Source organism: Juglans regia, chromosome 5 (assembly GCF_001411555.2).
Source record: "Juglans regia cultivar Chandler chromosome 5, Walnut 2.0, whole genome shotgun sequence".
In the NCBI taxonomy this organism is placed as follows: Eukaryota; Viridiplantae; Streptophyta; class Magnoliopsida; order Fagales; family Juglandaceae; genus Juglans; species Juglans regia.
Genome location: NC_049905.1, coordinates 19,684,231 through 19,710,190, shown reverse-complemented (window position 1 = coordinate 19,710,190; position 25,960 = coordinate 19,684,231). Strand labels below are relative to the sequence as shown.

Here is a 25,960-nt window from a genome sequence, read left to right as displayed (position 1 = left end):
ATGGTGCGGGGCACCCCTCCCCCCTCCCCGACCATGGGTGATGTTTTTTTCCCCGCCTGGCATGGGCGGCTGGGGCGGGGAAAACCCCATCCCGCCATTATATTAAAAAAAAAAATTTTGGTCTAAAAATATTTTTTTACCAAAATTAAAATAATTTAAATAATAAATTAAAATTTATAAATATAAAAAAATTTAAACTCATTAGAGTTAGATTTTGGATTGATTTGGCCTCCTAGGCCAATCTTTATATAGGAGGCCAAGGCAATACAATAGTCATCTTTAAGCAATGTGGGACTTACTACTAAGTCCCACATTGCTTAAAGATGACTATTGTATTGCCTTGGCCTCCTATATAAAGATTGGCCTAGGAGGCCAAATCAATCCAATGACTTGAATATAATTTTAAGTCTTTTATAAATTGTGTATATCTATATACAATATATTTATTTAATATATATAAATAAAAAAAAATTTTAATGTGGGGCGGGGGCGGGGGCGGGGGCGGGGCAGGTCCCCGCTGGGGTCATCCCGCCCCCCGCCCCCGCTATGCCCTCTCTATGCGGGGCGGGGCGGAAGTCGGGCGGGGCAGCGGGGGCGGGGCCCCGCTGCCCACCCCTATTGTATTTAGTAAGTATGCCAGGGGGCACCAGCAATAAGATGCACTGGAGTTATTCCAAGAAAGGTAATTTCACTGTTAGATCATTTTACCAAATTCTAATGAGTCCTAGAATCACCATGTTCCCGTGGAAGAGTCTATGGCAGACAAAAGCTTGTTCAAAAGTGTTTTTTTCGTTTGGACAACATCACTGGACAAGATCCTAACTACAAATAATCTAAGGAAGCACCGGGTAAATGTGCTGGATTGGTGTTGTATGTGTAAGAAGCATAAAGAATCAGTAGATCATTTGCTTTTACATTGTGAGGTGGCCAGGATCATGTGGGATGCTTTTTTCACAAGAATCAGATTGTCATAGGTCATGCCTCTTAGATTTGGATTTCCTCGCAAGTTAGAGAGGCCTTCACGGTAACTCACAAGTGGCGGCCATTTGGTGAATGGTTCCTATTTGTATGTGTTGGTGTATTTGGAGGGACATAATTGTTAGAAGCTTTGAAGATTGCGAGAGAACAATGGATGAGCTAAAAATTTTTCTTCTTTAAAAATTGTTCTTATGGGCGGGGGCCATAGTTTGTAACGGACTAGGGCAAGTTTGGAGAGTGAGATGAGATAAGAGTTTTGTAAATAGTAATAAGATAGTTTATAAATAGTAGTGAGATAGTTTGAGTTGAGTATTTTTTGGATTTTGGGAAAGGAGAGAAAAAGTTGAATAAAAAATATTATAAGGTTAAAATATTATAAGAATATAGTTTTATAATATTATTTTTGTTTGGGATTTAAAAAAGTTGGAATTGTTTTTTATTTTTTGTTTTTTATTTGAAAATTTAAAAAAGTTGTAATGATTAGTTTGACAATTTTGTATTTGAATTATATTTGGGAATAAAATGGATGAGATAAAATGAGATTAGATGAGAATTTTATGTCTCACCCATACCCCAAACCTGCCCTAGTGTCCATGACCTACTTTCGATTGTAAACTCTAGCTAGGTGCTTCTCAAGTATACTACTTGTGTACATGGGCTTTGCCTATTTCTATGAATAAAATTTCTTGATTACCCATCAAAAAAAAAAAAAAAGAAGGTTGTTGACATCTAAGGTTTGGCTAGATTCAATGAAAGCTGACTTAGTTGTGAACAAAGTAGCTAATTTAGATAAAGACCATGAATATTAAAAGCAGGATCAACATCCGGTGGTTATAGATGACATTTCTGACACATCGAACAGCATGAAATAAACATAATCCTTCATATGTAATGTATCCATGTTATACTTGAAGCAGCAAAGGTAAGAATACTGAAGATGCAATTTTACAAAAGATTGAAAATCAAAATATATTTTGGTTCAATAGGCATCTCTTTGTGAATCTACAAAAACATATCCACATGCATATATGCAGACACACATCTCTCTGTGTAAATGAATTTTTCAACGAGTAATTCTATATATAACCATGAAGTGCGTAAAAGTCACGTAATTGCTTTGAAAAAGAGTAGGGTCCACTATTAAAAAATTAATTTTTTTATGTGGGTCTCATGTTTTATTTACTTTTTTCAAAGCGATTACGTGGTGGTTGCATAATTCACGGTTGCAAATATCTTTTCTCTTTTTCAATAATTGTGCTTCTTCACGAGTTTGTGTACATATGTACATTCTGTGTTTAGAGAGAGAGAGAGAGAACCTTATAATCGTAAAGCTCACAGCCAGCACAACCACTACTTTCACTCAATTTTCCACTGTGAACACGTTCAGGATCATCATCTTTTTCTGGATCAGCTTCATTTTCAGCATCATGATAACCATTATCTTTCATATCTAGATTTTCATCATCAGTTGAATCATCTGTCCCACTGTTTTCAATCTGCGAATCAGCTGAGATGGAGCATCTATTAAGGTTTTCATCCTGAAACAACGGATCAGGATAGCTAAGCACTACAATTTGATTATGGAAAAATAGACACGAGCTTGAGAATCAAATAAAGATAAAGTCTGGCACAAGTTCGAAAGCTAAAATCAGAATTGTCCACATCCTAGCCTGTGTTATATGGACACAGCAATCTAGCTCATGGTACCCGAGTTGAGATAACATTAACACCAGTGTGAGCATTGAGATAACATTAACAGCAATCTGCACTACTCACACTGCTGGAATTCCATGTAACATATGACTATGTCTGATATCATAAATCCAAGGCTTACCTTTAAAATAAGTGAAGTTAGAATGACAGAAAGAAGTTAAGCCATGCCTATTTTTCTTTTCTTTTTCTTTTTTTTTTAAAGAAAAAAGAATGAGTCTGCTGGATGAAGGGTATCTTACATCAAAGAAATTATCATACTCCTCTAAGAGAGTTGTAATAATTGCTTGGGCATTATTAGCAGCAGTTGCCGCAGCAAGAAGCTGGGCTGAATTATCACCATTCATTTCAAAGATGTCCTCCAACTCACACTCCCCAGCTAATAGAGGGCGTAGGAGCAAAGGTGCCATGCAAGCAGCAACAGCAGATGGAGTCATCCGGTTCTCATGAGCATGAGAAGAGATGGTATGCATCATCTTCAGAATTCTGTGGATAACATCATGAAGATAATTACTAGAAAAAAAAAAAACAGACTTTAAATACTAGATCTTAAGTAAGAAAATACAGTCCACAACAAACTATACCAAAGAATCCTACAATATTTTCATAGAATGGGCATTGCTTGGGTAATGCCCAAGAGGGTGGTTGATTTATTTACTTGTTGGTAACGATGCAAGGCCAATTCATATATTGAGGATGTATGAAGGACGATTCCTCTATGTATCATGTTGTGCTTATGGATTTAAAGGAATGGAAGAAGTTTTGAAAACAAGAAACGTTCTTCGGATGAGCTAAGAAGTTTCTTCTTCCATTCTTTATTTCTTTGGGCATCTTCTTGTGTTCTTAATGGAGCTTGCTTCAATGACTTTCTTGTATCTCTTTCTAGCTCCTTTTTATGTAACTAGGTGCATATCTCCTGTGTACTTGGGCTATGCCTATTTACTTCTATTAATAAAATGTTATCTTGTGAGTTTGCAGAAATAGTGGTGAAACAGTGGATCATTTACTCCTACATTGTGAGTTTGCTCGGGCCATATGGAATTACCTTTTCAGCAGAGTGGGATTAGCATGGGTAATGCCGGGGAGGGTGGTTGAACTACTAGCAAGTTGGAGAGGGATCACAGAGACACCACAGATTGCAGCTGTGTAGAGAAGATGGCTCCCATTTGTATTTTTTGGTGCATTTGGTGAAAGTGTACCCTTAATAAAGAGTACACTTTCAAACCTACCTACTTATTTTTTATTTCTTTTCCCAATACCAACTAGTGTGGCGAACCGTACTGAGAAACTCCAGCGTGATTTCCTATGGGGGGGTATGGGGGAGGAGTTCAAGTTTCACCTGGTAAAGTGGGAGCAGGTCTGTCATCCTATCTCTGGTGGAGGTTTGGGGGTTAGAAATCTAAGGGTATTCAATCGAGCATTATTAGGCAAGTGACTGTGGAGATTTGCCAGGGAACCAGACAATCTATGGAAATTGGTGATTGAGAAGAAATGTGGTGGTTTATGGGGGGATTGGTCTACTAGAGAAGTCAGGGGGGCTTATGGAGTTGGTTTGTGGAAATACATAATAAGAGGATGGGGGGTGTTTAGCCATTATGTTAAGCTTCAGTTGAGTGTGGGCTCGAGGATCAAATTCTGGAGAGACGATTGGTGTGGCAATAGGGCTCTAAAAGATTTGTATCCTTCTCTTTTCCAGATTGCAAGTGCTAAGGATGCTTCAGTGGCAGAAGTTATGGAGATATCAGGGGGACAGATCCTTTGGAACATTAATTTTAGTAGGGCTATACAGGATTGGGAAATAAGCACCCTTGAAGATTTCTATGGCCTCATATATCCTATGGACAAAACAGGTGGCAAGAGGATGTTATGTGGTGGACTCTAGCAGACAAAGGTATTTTTTCCGTTCGTTCTTTCTATAAGGCCCTTTATCAAGAGTCTAATACTCAATTCCCTTGGAGAAAGATATGGAGACACAAGGCACCTCCTAAAGCTTCTTTCTTTGTATAGACTACTTCTTAGGGGAAAATACTCACCACTGATAACTTGAGGAAAAGGAGGATTATTATTGCAGACTGGTGTTGCATGTGTAGAGGAGGGGGAGAGTCGGTAGAGCATCTCCTCTTGCATTGTGATACAACAAGGATTCTCTAGAATGAGGTATTCGCTCGACTGGATAAGGCCTGGGTTATGCCAAAGACCGTGGAGGCAGCTATGGCTAGTTGGTCTAACATAAGAGGCAGGCAACCAATTAAAGCAATTTGGAAGATGATCCCTCTTTGCATTATGTGGTGCTTATGGCAAGAGCGCAATGAGCGAACTTTCGAAGACTAGGAAAGATCATCGGAGGAGGAGCTTAAAGTTTTATTTTTTAGAACTCTATGTAGTTGGGCTATTGCTGTGGATTTTAATGGCATTGCCCTACATGATTTTCTTGCCTCTAATGTGCCTACCTAGTTAGGGCATCAGAGTTGTATACTGGCTTTGCCTTTCTTTGATCAATATGATTTATTTATTTATCAAGAAAAAAGAAATGATAGACATTTTGAGGATCATGAACGCTCCTTGGAAGAGTTTAAGAGTTTTTTCTGGAAGACTTTATTTATGTGGGCCATTCCTATAGATTTAAATGGTCTCAGCTTCCATGATTTCCTTGTAACAGTTTCTAGTTCCTAAATTGGTGTAATCACATGTATACTTCCTGTATACTTAGGTTATACCTATCTTTAGATCAATAAAATATCTTCTTACTTATCAAAAAATAAATAAAATGTTATCTTACTTATAAAAAAAAAAATCCTACAATCTGCAATTACAAAATATGCATATCTCAAGCTTATTCACACTGTAAAACTGATAAGTAATAGAGCAATTATTAGATAGTCCCGGAGTACGAAAACGTGATATCCACAACCTATCATAGGATGCCATATCTTAAAAAGTAATGCTTGTCAAGGCATGTTGTGATGGGTTGGGAGAACCACATCATCTGTACTCTGAAAGTACCTAATAGTTTTCTCCAAATAATAATACCACCAAAGCATATATGGAAGCTGGCAGCAGGTCTTGCTTAACTGGATACACGGAATTCAAATCTCTCTTGTCTGTCATTTTAAATCTGCCTTTAGAGAGCATGTGTAGACTAGCCCAAAGTCCACGATTTTAACAAAGCCCACCATTCCACATTCAGCCAACGAAATGTATGCATTAGAACTATATGCTAATGATATTGGGCCTTGGTAAGTGAAATACAGATTGCCTTAAGAAGTTATTGTTTGATCACCACCCAGATACTAGGTCTATGATAAATTAACTAGAAGGTAAAGCACAAAACCAGCCAAAAGGTAATCCTTACTGAATATCTTAAAAATATAACCAGACACTTGCAATTAATAAGCTCTCGTTCAATAAGCCTCAGGTGAAAGAAGCTCAGAATTTTGTTGCTCGAATGAAAGGTCGTTTATTCATTTACTTACATCAAATGCATTTGTGATTGCATGTCCTTGCATGCTCTTTACATATCCAATCATTGAATTCAATTCTTCCCCTATTTCCACCAAATCCAATTTTTTTTCTTTAGAGCATTGTCCATAAACAAGCGTTTAATGGAGACATTCTTTAATATATGAAAATCAATTATGTTTCCTTACATATTTGTTTCATGAGCAAAAGATGGGAAATTCATACATAATTTCTTCCTCCATTGTTAGCCTAAAAAGTATAATCATCTTCCCACATCAGTTGTTTCCTCCAATTATGACATCTAAATTGGAAACTGTTACATGCTGGTACTGAAATCTGTTCGTAATTATCCCTGGGCGAGTTGGGCTTGACAGCCTCTCTTGACCAACATGTGCAGTTTAATGGGACCTTTTGGGGCATTCCCTGGCAGGTAGATATATATTTTTTAACGAGTGATAAAAATTTCATTATAAGCAAAACAGTTAGATATTTGTAATTTCCACAACAATAATTTCCATTTTCTTCTTTCACTTCAAGTGTTATAGGACAGAACAATATTGTTTTTTTTTATAGGTTAGGACAGAACAATATTGTGGACATAGGCAGAAAGTTTTCAGTGAGAAAGAACTTTAAATAAGAGAGAAAATCTCCAATATATTAGGGAAACTTTTTTTTTTATATATATAAGTAAGAAAAAAAAGGCCTGGGAAAATTATTTAAGAGAAGTTCTACTCTATTTGTCATAAGCTAAAATGGAGATGGCCTAGGAAACAACTGGAACTTCCATATCTTCAGAACATATATAGAGAATAATATACAGTCCTTTATGTTATAACTAAAGAAGTAAAGTGGGTGCATATTCTCTTCAATAATGAACAGTGTATGATAAAGGGTACCATGTTACCCATAACCTTCACTTCCCTTCCAAAGTCATGATGATATAAGGCTATAGAAAACCTATGGAAAGCATGCCAATCCAACAGCTGGACACATAACTAAACCCAACCCCAATAACCAAGTCCATCTAAAAGAGTTTAGGAGAGGCAATTTTCAGAACTAGCTTTCACAGCCCAGATCACAACTAAACAGCTGTTGCTAAAAACACAAATTCGTCCAATATAATTTTATTGGACCAAAAGTACTGATACATACAATTTAGATCCTGAGAAACTTAACTGTTGCGGATACATATGCTTTAAAAATGAGAAAATCCCAAAATAAAACATGATAAAAACAAAGGAAAGCTTGGCAATGCAAAGGACGCAGACAAGGATGTGAGGGAAGAATGCATCATGTAAGAGAGTTAATAGACTACCTCTGCAATAAACGTCGGTTTGGTTCAGGAAATGTCTCCATTATTGCTGAACGCATTGCATTTACTCTAGCCTCTTTCCGATCGATTTCTTTTTGATAAGCAGAAATTTTTAATATCAGTAGGTTATACAATAAAAAATAGAGAAACAGAATAACTAAGCATAGGTATCGAACTTAACCACCAAAAAAATATAAACTGATTCTTCTAGGCACCCAACTTTTGTTGGAAAATAATAAAATAAGAAATATATATTTGTTAAGATATAAAAATAAATAATAAAATCTATCTTTTCTCATCAGCTTAAGGTTTTGGGACAAGTGGTGATTTCACAATATTCTTTTTATAAGTAAAAATTTACTAATATCAATAGGCATAGCCAAGTATACTGGACGTATACATATTAGCTTAATCTAATACATATTCTCTTTAAGACACTAAGTGTACCAGTTCCACTAACCAGTAGACAGAATCACAGAACACCAAGGGCTTTTACTATTCCATAAATATGCCCATATGATTACAAAGATGCATAATAAACAGTAATACTTATGACTTGTTTCCAAGACATAAGCATCACATTCAGCCAGATAGAGAGGCTATTATATGTTATAATAAGTTTATCGGCATAGAACCTGATCAAATGCCCATGTGGTAATTAAAGTCAATGAAAAAGAGCAACTTGTCATTGACTTTAAATGAACTGTGATGTGTAGAAGCCCAAGGAATGGTTCCAAATGCTTAATTGTGACATAAAAAGGGCGGAACTTAAGTTCTTGTTTTTAACTCTGAATATTATGCCAGCAACCAACACAAATCTTACTTTTTGTCCATTGCAGTTGATAGTGGGAACAGTCATAGTCAGACCTTCAAATCTTACGAATGATCAGTCTTTAGCTTCTATCAGGTTGTGTAGTAAGCTAACTTCCCCTATCCCACCCCTTTTTTTCCCATGCAAGACAATTTTGTTAAGGTGTAAAAGGGCACAACCCAATATACACAGGAGCTATACAGGAGAAATCACCCAATTAGGGAGATGAAGTTAAAAAAAAAAAGACATAAATTCCATGTAATCGGAAAAGCTAGAACTATTATGAGCTGATAATCTTCAAAGCATAATGGCACTTAGCTCTACTACTGTACTCTCTCAATCTTCAAAGCTTCAAGTATTGTGTTCCTTCAAAATACACCACATTAAACACAAAGGAGCCACTCGCCAAACTTCAGTGCTGCACCAACCAACATTCCAACCTCTTCAACAAGCCAACTCTACCACCTGTTGTGGCATGACCCATGCTACAGAAAAAGAGAAAAAAAAAAAGGAAAACCAAGGCCCACAAAGCTCTAGCCGCAGCAGAATATCTTCCCATTTAATGATTGATTCTATTTTTATCATTTCTATGTAGTGACCACTATGATTTTACCACAATGATCTCTCAAATAAATGCTAAAGAGAATAATGAAGGAAAAAACATAAAATATCATTGAACATGAACCATCCATAGTAAAAATTATATGTACAAATGAAACGACAAAATGTAACAATAAATAATTCAACTTACTGCAAGCCTCTAGCAATGCAGTACAGCAGGATGCTGGAACTGGAGACGAGGGTAGTTCCCTAAGAACAAGCTGCAGATCCAACACTTGTGATGAATTTTAACCGAACGTATTAAATTTATTTGCAAGGAAGATTAGATAGGACAACAATTACCTTAATGCAGTCCCCAACAACATGAGCATTCTCATCAGGAACAAATTCAGTCTTGCCTTAAAAGCATAAGGAAATTAAAGGGATGGCCTCAGTTTGAAAGGAATGTGCACAACCAAGTAGAATAGGCTCAACAAAAATGACACTCCAGTTAAGCCAGAAAGACATCTATAATGTTTCATACCCCAGTACGAACAATAAAACCATTTGGAGAAGTAGAACAGATACCTTGTTCATACTCTTGAACTCTACGGTCTACCTCCTCAACATCTGCAGATTGTCGTAAAATCCCTTCAACGTTGATTCCTGTCGTGGAAAAAAAAAAAACAAGGTCAATAACAAGAAGGCAAAGAATGGACTCCCAATTAAATGAATTTTATCAGAAGGCAGAGTTTATCAGAATAAATGAATTTTATCACGATAGTATAGGGGTGTAACCTGAATACACAGGAAGTATAGAGGAAAAACACCTGACTTAGGGGAAAAAAGAAGCAATAATGCATGAAATTTACAGTAGGAAAGTGTAGATTGTGATGGGCTGTTAGTTATCTAGCATCATCCAGTTGACACTAACCTCAATCACCAAGGTTTCAGTTTCTACGTACTTTTTTTTAACAGGTCGAGGCAGTTTTAGGAAAACTAAATTGAGTCATGGTTCACAGCATCAAGCATTTTACTTTGCCCTTTCTTTTTAACCCCAAATCATGAACATGCAATCAGATCTGCACACCGACAATGCAACCAAAAACAACATAAATTCGGACAAGTTTTTATCTTAGAGAAAAGAAGTAAATGGAAAAAGGAATGTTACTTTTCACACTGAATAAGTCATCAGTCACAGGCTGATGTGGTGCATTTTAATTGGTTTCTTATGTCAATTACTTAAATAGAAACCCACTTAAATTGTACCGTATTTGTAACAACCCAGGGAAATCGCTAGCTACATCTTTTCTATAACCTGAAAAGGCTAGTCAATTTGTAACTTCCCTAGAATCACTTATAAAGCTTAGTTTCACAAAGTAGTCAATGTGGAAAGTTAACACCCATTACATGTACAACCTATCATCCATTCTATGTGGGTGATCCACACACCCAATGTGGGAATTGGATCTTATAACATGAGCCAAGTGTGACTGTAACTTATTCAGCGTGAAGAGTAGCATTTCTCAAATGGAAAAGTAATGATAAACCATCAGACCTAGCTACAACTAATATAGGAAGAAACAACAACTGAAATCTAAGCAAATAAAGATCAAGTAAACTAGGAAGATATTCTCCAATAATTGCAAGAAATTATAGAAAATAGATTAACCTAAACATCACCACAAAAGAAAAGTCCATAACATGGCAAAGCCCAATTTATTATACTACAACCTGGAAGCTAGATTGTCAAAATACCCCAACACTGAACAAGAACCAAGAGAACTAGAAAGATGTTTCAACTCCTCTAAAAAGTTTCCTACTTATGCTACAAAATGAATCTATAACATGTGTGCTTGAGGTTTATTTTAGTAGAGTCAAGCCATTCTTGAAATAACTAATTTCCCAGATTTTGACATCTTCTGCAATGCTCCTTAGAGGGCCTACCAGATCTGCTCCGCACATTGAACAGAAGAAAACAACTATAGGAGTACAAAGTTTCTATTATATTTTCTTTCATAATAACTTATCAAAAACATTAATTAATTTTATATGTATTCAATATAATGGCTCAGAGCCTAAATCAAATTCAAAACTCATATTAAGTTCCCAAGTCAACAAAGTAGATATGACAGGAAAAATATCAAGCCAATCAATCCCATTGCCAGTCCTAAAGGAGGTGTTAGCTAGTAAAGCATGAACTGTAAGAGGAAACTGCAATCTAAAATCAACTCCACTAGAAGAGAAAATGGGTGAACAATCCTATTAGAAAAACTCAATCTCTATATCAATTGGCAATAAAATTGGGATGTAAAGGACTCCTTTTTTCAATTCTTAGAAAGAAATTTAAAGATCCAAAAGTTATAGGAGCTATGAAATATGAGTAATGCTACGTACAAGCTCCAAATAGGCAAGCTCTGCACAGGCTCTTTGTAAAAAAGTGGGTCCCACCAAAAAAGAAAAGGACTTTTTACACTTTTCCATGGTGGGGTCCACTTTTTTACAAAGGGACTGCACAGGGCTCGTTTATTTGGGGCTTGTACAAATCATTACTCATTAAACATACCCATTATGGTGTCATGTGCAAGGAATGTTTCTCGGCTATACAACTTGAGAAAGGAGGAGAGAGCAAAGGAATGGTTATGTAAATATAAATAAATGAGACCACAGTGCGAAGGGGGAAAAAACACAACAGATTAAGAGAAGTTGGAAAAAAAAAAAAAACCAACCAGAATTTGATATCGGCACTTACCATACTTCTCAAGAAAACAAAGAGCTTTCTCAAGAAAGGATGGTCCACCATCAATATCTTCTAGTGCAAGCAGAATTGGTCTTCCAACAACCAAGGATTTAACAGGACGCTTATCCCTCCCTAGATGATAAACATGAAATCTTGTGATACTAGAGTATATGTATAACCAAGTGAAGATAAATATATATTAGGCATATATGTGTCAGATGCATATAAACATACTTTTTAAAAATATGTGTGTAAGAAGGCTGCATTAAAACACAAGCTAGCAGATGAACTGATATTTCAATGAAAATTGTTAACCAAAATGTTAGAAGAACAAATAAATTACATACATTGCTGTAAAGATCCATCAACTGAATCATTTGTGTCATTCCGAAAAATCCGATTGTATTCCATAACAGGGTTAGCACATGGGGCTTGTGCAAGGGCATGTTCTAGGGCTGTCTTCCACTGGCACAAATCCTCAGATGTCTCAGCCTGGAAATAGGAGAAAACACACATTTGAGAGAAAAAAAAAAGTGCATAAAAACAAACCATTTACAGGAAAATGAGAAGCAGTGATGCAGATTTCTGTCACTCTGGAAGAAACTAATAGTGATAATACACTTGTAAATGAAGCACCTTTAGGGTGAACGCTCGGCCATCACATCCATCTGGAAACAATATGGTCAATAGTTTTTTATCTTCTCTAACTACAACACTGCAAGATAAACAGTTACAGCTATAAGCCAGATGGTTAAAAACATTACTCCAAGGAAATTGAAGTGACGATGCATACCTCCCAGTATTGTTTAAGTCAATGCCACCCAAAGTCAGGTTTACTTCACCACCTCTTTGTGAAAGTGCACTCTACATGACAATAATTTTTTTTTAAAACACAAATGCATTTGTTTTATGTACATTATAACCCAAAAATTCTTAACATGGTCAAGCTAATCAAGGTACTACTGATTTGCTAAGATTTTACTAAGGAAGTTGGAAATACCATATAACTAAACACAACTGTAACACCAAACAAATCGTCTCATTCCACATTACATGTCCCAAGATAGAAAGATAGAACAAATTTTTAATAACGTTCACAATTACGGTTTGATGAGAATTACAAGTACAGGGAACTACAGAAGGATGAAACTTTTTTTTTTATAAGTCAATTTTATTAAGATCGCAGGGGGCACAACCCAAGGAAAGGGCCGGGGGATTAAATTCAAAGGAAATCAGAGACATGAATATAATAACATTAATATAGATCGCGTTAATATAGAATAGAAGTTAAAAAGGGCACGTATAACAAATGGGCATGGAGCTTTTAGCTTTTCGTTTCTTCATGACCACATGAGAAAAAAGCAGAGGAAGATCTCCTCGCTGTTCATCTTTCTCTTTTGTCCTCGCCTTCTTTCCATGTGAAATTGTTAAGATACATAAAGCAGTAAGACTAGCCCATACTGTATGATTCTTATAATCAATAGGTTAAAGCATGTTTCCAAGTTTCTGCTCAGACCAAGTAGAAAAATTAGCTTACTAATGATTTGCAGGGTGCCTCCCAATAATCACTATTTTAAAACCTAGTTATCATGTGAGAAATCCATACTTGAAAAGAAAACGAGGGCATCTAAATACAAATTGTATCTCCAATGTGACACATAGGACAAGGATTGAAGGGATTCCCCATATCATAAAGGAAAACCAAATACGATTGCTTGGGGAAAAAAAATTTTGAAACACTAAACGGAAGTATAGATTCAACTCAACAGACAGAATATCGGTGATTGTTGGGATGTAGTTTGATATCATGATTTAAAAGCTGCAGAGGGATCCCTTTTTGCAGGAAATTGAAAATGAGTTTCAGCATCATTTGACAATTAAGAGGATTTGTAACCTTAGATGAGAAAATCTAGGTTTGAGCCTCCTAATCGAAGAAATAAGCCTGAAACGGTGATTCGCAGCAAAGACGGGAACAACAAGAGAAAACATAAGGAAAGTAAAAATGTTGACCAGTGTTTCTTTCTAGTAGCTGCATTGTAGAACCCAGTGGAGAGGCAACATTATATTATATCTCCTTTCTGAAAGGGGTTTCTGCAAGCAGCTGGCATAGAGCATGAGAGCTGAAATAAAGTACTGCTACAAGGGGAAAGTGATGGAGAAAGACCACTCAATCTTTTATCACCACAACTAATTTGTAAGAGACAATCTCCATCAATACTTTTTTTTTATAGGTAAAATAAGATTTTATTAATAGAAGTAAATAGGCTGTCGATGGAGGTCTTCTTGCTGGTTTTTCCGTGGGAGGTGTTAATATTTCTCATCTTCTCTTTGCCGATGATACTTTACTTTCTTGTGAGCCAGACCATGGTCATATTCAATATTTGAGGGCTCTTTTGCTTTGTTTTGGAGCTGTTTCGGGCTTGAAGGTGAATCTTTCGAACTCTGAAATGGTTCCTGCGGGTACAGTGTTTAATGTTCAGGGATTGGCAAACATCCTGGGCTGTGTAAGGTATTATCGCGACCCATGAAATATCTTGGTCTTCCATTGGGGGCTGCTTTCAAGACGAACCCTATCTAGGAAGGTGTGTTGAAAAAGATTGATAGAAGGTTGTCAGGATGGAAAAGAATTTATTTGTCAAAGGGCGGTTGATTAACTCTTATCAAAAGCACTTTATCTAACCTCCCTACATACTTGCTGTCGTTATTTCCACTACCTGCAGGTGTGACATCTCGTATTGAGAAAAGATTTTGTAGTTTTCTTTGGGGAGATATTGGGGAGGAAGCCAAGTTTCATTTTGTTGGTTGGGATAAAGTATGTTCTCCGGTAATTTGTGGTGGTTTGGGAGTGCACAACTTGAGGACCTTCAATAAAGCATTTTTGGCGAAATGGTTGTGGAGATATCATCAGGAAGGGGAAGGCCTGTGGAGAGTTGTTATAAATTCAAAATACAGGGAGCTTGAAGGGGGATTGGTGTTTTAATGAAGTTAGGGGGGCATATAGTGTGGGTTTGTGGAAAAACATTCGTTCCGGATGGGAGAGGTTCTCCAACTTTTTTAGGTTGGCGGTTGGAAATGGTCAGAGTGTTTACTTTTGGCATGATGTTTGGTGTGGTACAAGGGCTCGTATTTTTCTGTCTCTTTACCAGATTTCTAGCGATAAAGAGGCTGTGGTGGCTGATTTGTTGGTGTGTTCCAATGGTTCTTTCCATTGGAATGTCAATTTTTTTTAGAGCAGCTCATGATTGGGAACTTGGAATGTTTGTTGACTTTTTCGATTCCTTGTATGCTATGTCATTCGGTAATGTGATGGAGAATACGATGATTTGGATTCCGGTTGGGAGTAATAGGTTTTCAGTGCACTCCCATTACAAGGCTCTCTCGGGAGACTCTAATGATTATTATTTTCCTTGGAAGGCTATTTGGAAGTGTAAGGTCCCTCCTAAGATTGCTTTTTTTGTATGGAATGCTTCTATTGGGAGATTGCTCACCACTGATAATTTGGGGAAACGTGATCTCATCATTATGGATTGGTGTTTCTTGTGTAAGAAAAATGGGGAATCCATGGATCATCATTTGTTACATTGTGAGGTGGCTCGGTTCTTGTGGAATGAGATCTTTAACCGGACTGTTGTGGCATGGGTTATGCCTGGAAGAGTTATGGATATTCTTAGGTGCTGGAAAGGATTAGGGGAAATGCTCACATTGTCATTGTGTGGAAAATGATTCCCCTTTGCATTATGAGGTGTTTGTGGATGGAGAGAAATAAGAGGTGTTTTGAAGACCAGGAGTGTTCCTTGGACGAGCTGAAGAGAGTCTTTTATAATACTTTATTTCCATGGGCTTCAGGCATTAGTTGTAATGAGGACAGTTTTCATGATTTGTTTGAATTCCTGACTAGTGCTTAGGGGAACTTAGGCATTTTCTGTGTATACTTCCTATGTACTTGGGCTATGCCTATTCCTATCAATAAAGTTTTACTTTTACTTATCAAAAAAAATTCCTCTGTGGAAAAGTGAAGATTCCTAAGCAGGATTTGAGTCCAGGTAGCCTCTCAAGCACATCTTCTTCTGTCTAGTTGGCAGCATTATATAAGGTTGTTTTTAGTTTCTTTTTTGTTTTGAAGTATAGGATATATGATGCTTATTAAAAAAGGCGGGCATGCACTCAACCAAATGGCTTTGGGCACAAGCTGCATTTGAAACTCGATGTGTTCCCAGTATTCTGCAATTCGGCAAGTGTGGCATTTTGCTACATAGCATTCTCCAATAGTTTTTTCTTATGAGCAAGCATTCTATAATGCATCCCCAGTAATAAAAAAGAACACACAATCCACCAAACACCAACATCGTAGAACAGTGAAAAACAAATAAAACTAAAAATGGGCAAAGTAAATAACCATACTAACTTCCCCCAAAACAAAAGAAAGAAGAAATTATTTGTACTAACAGGATCATTTTTGAAGAAAACTAAAGAGATACGTGTGAGTATAAACCACCGCTTCTTCCAAGACTTCCAGCCTATTCCTGCAGAAGTCCAACAGAAAGTAACATAAGCAATATTTAAAGAATTCCTACTTATCAAAAAAATAAAAAATAAAAACTTATCAAAAAAAATATTTAAAGAATTCCTCCACCAAAGGAATCAACAAGCGGAATCCAATATTGTAAAAATTATTCCACACAAAGGGGAATCATTACATCAACTATTTTATAAGAAGAAGGATCCATAGGACATATGTGATTTTTTAAGGATAATTCATAGTCCAAAAGAAACCCAACACTAGTTGAAGGATTAAACACTGTTGGTAAACCAATTACCCCAAAAAGATTGTGCTATTAGTAAACTGGCCAATGAATTTCCCTAACCCGAGGCAATGACAAGTGAAAAGCTAATTCATAAAGACAGACAACAGCATAAAAACTGACAGAAGAGAAATTCTTCAGAAGGGATTCAACCCCAGACCACTGGCCTATGCAGGTTGTTACAACAATTCTTTTGGCAGATTTCAGTAAGTAGATAAAAATAAAAAGAAAAAAGAGAGTTTGCATACAAATGTGAGCCCAAAAGAGACCTGTACACTTCTCACCCAAATCCATTTTACAAAATATGAGATACATTTTCCTTCACAAATTCAGGAAAGTGTCTCTTTCGGTCTGGAGGGAATCATTTTTTCAATCAGTAACAGAATTTTCATTAAGAAGTGCCGAAAGGCAATCCAAGTTCACTTGAATCAGTTTTTTCTCAATCAATAATGCATCAACTGAAAAAAAAAAAAATCACTTAATTTTAAATCTATATTTTCTTTCCTTGTTGTTTTGAACAATTTCTCATCATTCTATTTCATTATTCTTTAATAATGACTTTATTTCTCATAAAAGACAAACTATACAAAAGCTCCTAAAATATCCTTGTTTCACATTTATGCATGCCATCTGCTAAACATCTAAGCAGCAATCATCAGCAAGTTAAAATTTAAGTATGACGTCTATCTAATATTTGTGTTGACAATTGCCCAATAAATTTTTTTTTTTATATAAGTAAACGATTGTATTAATAATAATAGGCTTAGCCCAAGTACACAAGAAGGTATACACGAGTTAGCACCTATCTAGGAAGAAGAAAAAGAAACAAGAAAGTCATGAATGCCAAGGCCATTAAAACCTACAGCTATGCCCATAAAAATAATGTTCTAACAAAATGTGATCTAAGTTCCTCTATAGAGCATTCTTTGTCTTCAAACGTCCGGTCATTTCGCTCCTTCCATATACACCACAAGATGCAAATAGGCACCATTTCCGCAAATAAGCACAATTTCCCAATAAATGACTAAATCTTTCACAACATTGAACAAATTTAAGCTTTTGATAAGGACATTATAAGTTTTTGCACTAAATGATGTAAGTAAAGACTAGCGGAAGCTCTAAGAAATGGTTTAGTCTGGATTTTGTTCCGAAATTCTGATGGATAAATTATTTCTTTATAAACAATTCCATCCCTGGGCAATTGGAGTTCATTACAACGACATAGTCACACAAAAGCGATGCAACAAAACATATATATGATAATTATATAACTAAATAAAACTGTAGGACCTGAGCAACAAAAATAAAGAAAGAAAAGGCAAAACAAACTTTGTGACCAACCTTTTGAAGATATGAAAAGCGGACCACTCTTGAAAACCTGTCCAATCATCTCGTGTTAGAAACTGGAGCAATCACCACCTGCCTAGTGCTGAATAAAACTAAGTTTAACATTAAGAAATGATGAAAAAGCATATGCATGATTAGAGAGCATTAGATTTTCAGCACTGATGATTTTTTTTTATAAGTAATATAAAATTCTATTGAAACTAAACTGGTCAATAGGCAGCCAAAGTACACAGGAAGTATACAACCGAGAACACCTTATTACAAGTTAGGAGCAAGAAAGTGATACAAGAAAGTCATGTAAACTGGCTCCATTAAAAACACTGGTGAATAATTTCAGGAGGAGAATTATAGTGAAACAATTGACATTTTATATGCAAGAAGAGTGGGGAAATAATAGATTATCTTATATTACACTGTGATGTAGCTAGGGCAGTTGGGGCTTCAGCCTTCTATCTTTTTGGTGTGGACTGGATCATGCCTCAAAGGGTGGTAGAGTTATTGGGTTGCTTAGATGTTAGGATCTTGGTCATTGTTGTGTGGAACTGTAGAGGATGGTCCATTTGCGAGTAATGTGGTGTGTGGAAGAAGCACAATGTGTGGAATTTTAAATCTTCTGGGAAGACGCCATAATTTCTCGGATCCACTGTGCTAAAAACACTTTATGTGTTAAGGTTCCTCATGATTGTTCTAGCTTTACTTCTTAGTTAGATTATGTCTTTTTGTTTCCCTTCGCTTTTTAAATTAGGCACCCCTCCTTTATAAATCACAAATACATTGGGTAGTGCCCCTTTGTGCTTTTAATAAAATTAACTTACATATTAAAGAAAAAAAGTATTTCATAGTCAAAGAAAATAGAACAACCATTGCCAAACCTATCAAAAAAATCCATAAGATATAATCTTAAGTATAATGATCTACGAAAGCTACCAAATTAAACAACATAAAATTAAAAGGCAAATATATTGGTGTTTTTCAACTACTTTCTACTGCCTATACCAAACAATTTGGGGCTGGAAGGACAAGAATGAAACCAACATTGTAATCCAGTGGGGCCACACATTTTGGAGCTAGAATAAGCAATCAGGCTGAAGGATTTTTGTAGCACTTGAAGTAAATTTCAAAAATAAAAAACAAAATAAGGGAATAACGACAAAAATTAAAATAAAGCTTAAAGAAAGAAGAAATTTTCAAAGCTCATATAAGTATTTAATTAACAATTGTATAAAACTCAAGTAGATGTAAAAATAAATAAATGAATAAATAATAAATAATATAAAAAGTGGTGTACAAGGTTTTATTTTTTATAGGTGGTGTACAAGGTTTTATAGAAGATGAATTCCTATAAAATAAAATTTGGTATGTGGTCAGGGCCTCCCTGCCCCCCATGCATTCGTCCCTATGTATGGGTTTTGTTAATGATAGCGTGCATTCATCTATGTTTCTTATTTTTTTTGTATCTTACATTTTGGGTATTTTTGGTTCTAGTTATTTCTCTTGTGATGGGCTCGAATCAGAAGCTCTTAATCGACTCAAAGATTTTTTATTTTCAACGCATAAATGGTTAGTGGTGGTGGATTACATAGAGAAGTCGCAAGGTCACCAAGTTCATCACTGGTGATGTATCTATTGTGGACTGGTTGGCAAAAGTGGTGGGTGTTTGCGGTCCGCCGACTGGTTCTTCAGAGTTTTACAAGATTCAGAGACAAGGGCATCAGGCTTTGTTGGCCTAGCAATGCCATAACACGTATGGCCCTTTTTTGACGTTGTCTGAGTATGGGAAAAGGTGAGGCGTGGTTTCAACAGTCCCGGAAGGACAAAGGGTGAGGGATGGAGGCGGTTTGCAGCAATGCTTAGGGACGTTGCTACCCCTTCCTCTGTTTCGGGTTTGGATAACAGAGCAAATTAGAGGGCTTTTCCTCTTGGCTACACTTTTCAAGAAAGAAGGGCTCTTTTATGGAGAGTCTCGAAGAATCCGCCACTGAATTTGGTGGCTCATGGTAGTTCAAAGGGTCATCGGGATGTTCATGGCTTGACCGGCAGGGACGTTGTGAAGCTAGACTTACAATCCTTTCATCTCCCCAAGGACGATGGTTGGTTTTTCAAGGGAGGCTTGACAGGGGATAAAGACGGGTTTTCGTTATTGGCCATGCAGAGAGATTTATTGGACATGAAGGAGAAGGTTGATCCATGATACAATGGGTGGAATTGGGCCAGGCCTCATCCATGGGCTCAGTGGGTTTAGAGGCTGGCTTATTGCCTCATCCATGGGCTTGGTCATCGATTGGGCTGGCACAGACTCCATTGTCGGTGTCTGGCAAATGTCGCCAGAAAGTGAAGGGGAGTTTTTGTTGCAGGATGACTTATGGATGGCGGTGGTTGGGTAGGAAGGTAACTCGGTTTTGTCTATAGTCCCGTTTGTCAAGGGTTTTAGTTCTGTGGAATCACTTCTGATGGTTGATCCGTCCTTGTTTCCTGTTGAAGTCCCTCAGTAACTGGGGATGGATAAAGGGGCTTTCCCACAGGAGTTGTTAAACTCTAGAGTTGTGCATAAGGCCGTCCTCCCTTGGGCTCTCGAATGCTTCAAATTTGCAAATGGTCCTACATGATGGGGACTGTTCTAATGGGAATGAGGTTGACCTTTATGCACATTTCCTCCTAGTCCAACTTCATCCAACATTTCGGGTTGGGTTCTAAAAAAGGTTGATGAGATTCAAGCCCGTGTTGGGATCTCTTGTGATGGTTTTGAAGAGAAATTCAAGGCTCTTCTAATTACTATCAAGTATGGACGTTCCTTTGCCTTGAAATCAGCTTCAAAGAAAGAAATGGAATTAAAAAGATTAAAGTGCCCCATTAAATATGACAATAAGGAGGGGAGTGGAGGGGGAGACAGATTGAAAGGGAGGGGGTCTCGTTTTTCTTATAAAGCCCATCCTCTCCTGGAATGTTAAGGGGCTTAATGATCCAAACAAGCGTCTTCGTATCAAGTCATTATTGCGTAGTTGGAAGGTTGATATAAGTGTGTTTACAAGAAACAAAGTTACGTGTCCTCTTGATGTGGGACACGAGTGGTGGAGTCCATGAAGGGGTGTATTGGGAATTTTTCTGTAGCTTGTTCTTTTAAAAATGTTGAGAATGGATGGGTGTGAGCCTATGTGGGCAGTTATGGGCCAAATTCGGATAGGGAAAAGAGACTTTTGTGGGAGGAATTGACAGGATTGTATTATCGTTGGGATGTGATGTGGTATATGAGCGAGGATTTCAACATTACTCGCTCCCCAAGTGAGATATTAGGAGAAGTTAGTCTTCTTTCGGCAATGGAGGATTTTTCAGAGTTTATTTTTTAGACAAGGGGACCCTTTGTCCCCTTTTCTTTTTGTTAGAGCCAGCCGTTTGGGGGGGGGTTTATGGCTTTTCTGTGGGAAATGTTAATAATGGGTCCATCACACTTTCTCATATTTTTATTGCAAATGATACTCTTATTTTCTACAATGCGGATCATGGCCAAATTCAGGCTTTAACGGCAGCACAGCACGCTTTATGTTCTTGAGTCGTTTCAGGCCTTAAGGTGAATCTTGGAAAGTCTGAGATGGTTCCAGTGGGGGTGGTGCGCAACATTATTAGTTTGACGAGTTTTTTAGGTTGTAAAGTTGCTTCTTTGCCAATGAAATATTAGGTCTTCCATTGGGGGCGCCTTTTAAAGCTAATGCTATTTGGGAAGGGGTTGTTAAGAAAATTGAGAAAATGTTGGTTGGTTGGTAACGGTAGTATTTATTAAAAGGGGGCAGAATTACTTTAATCAAGAGTACCCTTTCCAATCTTCTCACTTATTTTCTATATTTATTTCCATTGCCTACAAGGGTGGCCAACCGGATTGAGAAGTTATTTCGTGCTTTCCTGAGAAGTTTCATCTGGTTAGTTGGAATAAAGTTTGTTCTCTTATTTTTAATAGAGATTTAGGGGTTTGTAATTTGAGGATCCTTAATAAAGTTTTGCTGGGGAAATGGTTATGGAGATATCAAGTGGAAGGTGAGTCGCTTTGGAGGAAGGTTATTGGTCGTAAATATGGAAGTGTTTGAGGGGATGGTGTTCTAATGAGGTAAGGGGCATATGGTGTGGATCTATGGAAGTTCATTAGAAAGAGATGGGAGAGTTTTGTAAGCCATGTTAATTATGCAGTTGGAGAGGGACCTAGGATCCATTTTTGGTTTAATATTTGGTATGGTGATCAAGCCCACAAAAGGGTGTTTCTTGTCATCTTTCATCTGGTTTTTTATAGCTATGCTTCTATTTCAGATATGTTAGCTCATTATAATGGCTCTTTTCATTGGGATGTTTGTTTTACTAGAGCTGTACAGGATTGGGAAATTGATGAAGTTTTAGCTTTTTTCAGTTTTTTATACTCTTTGAGGCTTGGTGGTGATGATGGGGATAGGATGTTGTGGAGGTCCAAGGGAAGCAAAAAGTTCAAAGTTCGATCGTGTTATAAGTTGTTGACATTTCAGAATAGTCCCCATTTTCCTTGGAAGTGTATTTGGAGGTCTCATATGCCTTCCAAAGTTGCTTTTTTCATATGGACAGCCTCTCTTGGGAAATTTTGACAATGGCCAATTTGAGGAAGCACGGTCTTATTGTTTTGGCTAGTGTTTCATGTGTAAGAAGCATGGAGAATCGGTGGATCATTTACTTTTGCATTGTGAGGTAGCAAGGTCATTGTGGTACGGAATTTTTTGTAGAACCGGCTTGACTTGGGGCCTTTTTTTTTTTTTAAGTAAGAAAAACATATTTAATGAAACTAGGCGAAGCCCATGTACACAGGAAGTATACAAAAGAATCACCTAATTACATTCTAGAAACTTGAAAATAAAACAAAAACTCATGAGCATTTCCTCCCTTAAGGACAATAGCCGAGAACCACTGCAGCAAAGAAGACAAACAATTTCCAGATATCCTCAACAGTTCGCTCCATGTCGTTGAAGCACTGCTCATTCCTTTCTATCCATAAACACCACATAATACACAAGAGAATCATCCTCCACACCACTGCCAATTTTGAGCTTATGTGCCTCCTATTCCAACAAATGAGTAGATCCACCACTCTCATTGGCATAACCCAACTCAACCCAACTCCACTAAGAACCCCAACCCATAACTCCCTAACCACCTCACAATGTAAGAGTAAATGATTAGTCGATTCACCATTTTTCTTACACATGAAGCACCACTCCGTAACAACCATGCCACATTTCCTTAAATTGTCAATCGTCAAAATTTTCCCAAGTGTAGCTGTCCAAGTGAAAAAAGCAACTTTAGACGGCATGAACGCCCTCCAAATACTCTTCCACAGAAAAGAGAATTGTTGATGACCAAACAAAACCTTATAATAAGATTTAACAGAAAATTTTTTGCTCCCCTTATGTTTCCACAACATTCGGTCCCTCTCATTTCCTCCTATATTCATAGAATACAAGAAACTGAAAAATCTGCAATCTCATTAAGTTCCCAACCCTGTACATTTCTGATGAAAGTAACATTCCAATGCACAGTCCCATTAGCACGACTCAACATCTCTAAAATAGCAACCTGCAGATTTCCAGCCAAGCTGAAAACAACCAGGAAAATAGAATGAAGGGCTCTCTCACCACACCATTCATCAAACCATAAACGAATTCCTGCACCCTCTCCAACCTCAAACTTAGTATGTTTTACAAAACTTAGCACAACTTGGGTGATGCCTTTGAGCGTGGTAAATCTTCTTGTGTGTTGGAACGGGCTTCATGGTTGCTCTTAAGTGGATGCGGTTTGAAAGATGGTTCCTTTGTGTCTTATGTGGTGTATCTAGATGGAAAGCAATGAGCAGTGTTTCAATGATAAGGAGCGCACTTTGGAGGAACTTCGAACTTTTTTGTGCACACATTATTGCTCTGGTTTTCTGCTTTAGTGATTAATGGAGCTTCTACTCATATTTTTTGTTGTGGTTATTTTCTTCTTAGAACGTATTTAGGTGTTTCTTTTGTATACTTTTTGAAATATGGGCATCGCCTATTTCATTCGTATTAATAAAACTGTCTTTCTTACTTATAAAAAAAATATATGTATGTTGTTGTGGGAAGAATACAAGATGTAATCAAGCCCTACAGATTTTGCCAATATTGAGAGGAAAAAAAATATTAAAATTGGGATCCTAATAGGTTGATTAGCATGTGGGTAAAAAATTCTCAATATCAAAGCTTCTCCTAATGGGATATCAGGGTACGTTTGGGTACTGAGAAGTGTTGAGAAGTGTTGAGAATGTTTGTGAATAGTAGTGAAAAAGTAATGAAAAAGTAATAATAAAATATTGAATAGTAGTAAAAAGTAGGTGAAAAGTAATGAATAGTAGAAAATTAGGTAAAAATAATAATAAAGTAAAGAATAGTAGTGGCCAAACATACCCTAATGAGTAATGGTAAATACACTCATAGAATAAGCAAGCCCCACGCACTCTTTTTGAAAAAAAAAAAAAGGGGTCCACCATTAATAAAATAATGTTTTCATGTGGGTGTCAAATTTAACCAATTTTTTCAAAAGGGAGTGCGCAAACTTGCATACTTTATGACTGCAAAAATCATTTCTCTATCTTAATTTGCATGCATGTGAATCAATTTATTTAACTCAATTCTTTGCTTATAATAAAATATGACTTTCTCAATGACCAAGTACTTTTAAAATTCAACTTGACTATCTCTATATATAAGAAACAAAAGATTCTCATAAAAACTCTCCATGTCAACCTAGTTATAAGAACCTATAGCAATGCTTGTACACAAAAATGCCAAGTAAACAATCATGTAAGAAAATCAAACAAAGTGAGGCCTAGTTTGGATAGTGAGTTGAGATGACATGAGAAATGAAAGTTGAATAAAATATTATTAGAATATTATTTTTTAATATTATTTTTGTTTTGAAATTTGAAAAAGTTTGATAGTTTATTGTATTATGTTTGAAAGTTTGGAAAAATCAAATTAATTAGATGAGATGAGTTGAAATGGTTACATATCCAAACCTAAAAGTAATTGAATTCTGTTCGGCTGCCCACAATAAATGACCAAAATGAAATTCATCTAATACTAATCAGAAGATCCGGACCTTTTTTCCTTTCTTAGCACAACATTCGTACTCGGATTACTTTATTTTCTTCTTTTCTCACAGTCACAGAAGAAGATCGATTCAAGTAAATGCACTATGAGGAAAGTGGACCGACTACTATAAATTTCTGATTACCATAAACTTCAGACCGGTACACCAAGGGGATCCGTACCTTGTTTGAAGCCGTAGAAGGAGCCGACATTTGCACCAATTCGTTCCGCTCATACGACATCGAAATGGTGCTCAACCCAATCAAACTCACGGCCGAAATCGTCACCATTTCCACAAAAAGAACCGTTGACAGCCCCCCATTGCGTCTAGCATGAATGTAACACCCAGATCGGGGCGTCGAGTGGTGCGGAAACTAATCGGCGGGATCTGACAAGGAAAGCGAGTTAAAAGAGCTTCCAAGACTGGAACTTTGATCGGAGAAGCGTAAAGTAAATGCACCAACCGAATCACACACACACACTCTTACAGTAAAAGTAACAATCTTCCGGGCAATTTTTTCTATAATTTTTCTGTCATTTATCTTGCGATAATTTAGCGAGAGTGGGGTTATTAGGTGGAGAAGGGAGCGAGCAGTTATATATCTCTCTCTCCGCTGCTACTTTTCAACTACTTTTACTCCCGAATGCTGAATGCATACAGTGGTTGACAGGGAAAGACTGCCACAGGAGATCGGGTTGTCTGTAGTCAAGCTACAGTCCAAATCAAAACCCAATTAACAGACAAGAAAATATTATGTTCAATTCAATTCAATAGAAAATAGGTTTATCTTTATAGGATTGATTTAAATTAGAAATTTTAAATCTAAATATACTCTATACACTAATTTAATAGTAAAATAACTCTTATATTATTAAAATAATTCTATTATAAAGTTTTTACACTACATATCATTCACATAATATAATTTAAGTTTCTAATATTTAAATTTTATAAATAAAATTATATCATATAAATAATGTGTATTATAAAAATTTTAGAATAGTGTGTCTCTTATTATTAATAATACACATTTTATGTTGCTGATGTGATAAAATTTGACTTATAAAAATAATTTATAAATTTAAATTTTATAAATCAAATTATACCAAACATTGTTATATTCTCAAATGAATAAAAACTTTTAA

The 25,960-nt window shown here is 36.6% G+C and overlaps 1 protein-coding gene across 7 annotated transcripts in view; it reads right to left on the bottom strand.

Moving 5' to 3' along the window:
- Positions 1–25,416, bottom strand: part of LOC109007342 (rho GTPase-activating protein 7-like) — a 47,131-nt gene extending 21,715 nt beyond the window's left edge. For 3 of the 7 annotated variants that reach the window (XM_018986978.2, XM_035690209.1, XM_035690207.1), the window contains exons 1-14: positions 25,303–25,416; positions 24,997–25,202; positions 17,694–17,730; positions 15,997–16,073; positions 12,344–12,414; positions 12,187–12,265; positions 11,898–12,042; positions 11,563–11,682; positions 9,399–9,476; positions 9,174–9,229; positions 9,022–9,091; positions 7,463–7,550; positions 2,931–3,174; positions 2,295–2,516 (exon numbers count right to left, since the gene is read on the bottom strand). In XM_018986978.2, coding sequence (XP_018842523.1) covers positions 2,295–2,516; positions 2,931–3,174; positions 7,463–7,550; positions 9,022–9,091; positions 9,174–9,229; positions 9,399–9,476; positions 11,563–11,682; positions 11,898–12,042; positions 12,187–12,265; positions 12,344–12,414; positions 15,997–16,073; positions 17,694–17,730; positions 24,997–25,104 — 1,395 coding nt within the window. In that variant the 5' untranslated portion in view covers positions 25,105–25,202; positions 25,303–25,416. Of the gene's footprint in view, positions 1–2,294; positions 2,517–2,930; positions 3,175–7,462; positions 7,551–9,021; positions 9,092–9,173; positions 9,230–9,398; positions 9,477–11,562; positions 11,683–11,897; positions 12,043–12,186; positions 12,266–12,343; positions 12,415–15,996; positions 16,074–17,693; positions 17,782–24,996 lie in introns of all 7 variants that reach the window. The other 4 variants (XM_018986977.2, XM_035690208.1, XM_018986982.2 and 1 more) reach the window with 3 other exon arrangements.
- Between the last annotated feature and the right edge of the window lie 544 nt (positions 25,417–25,960).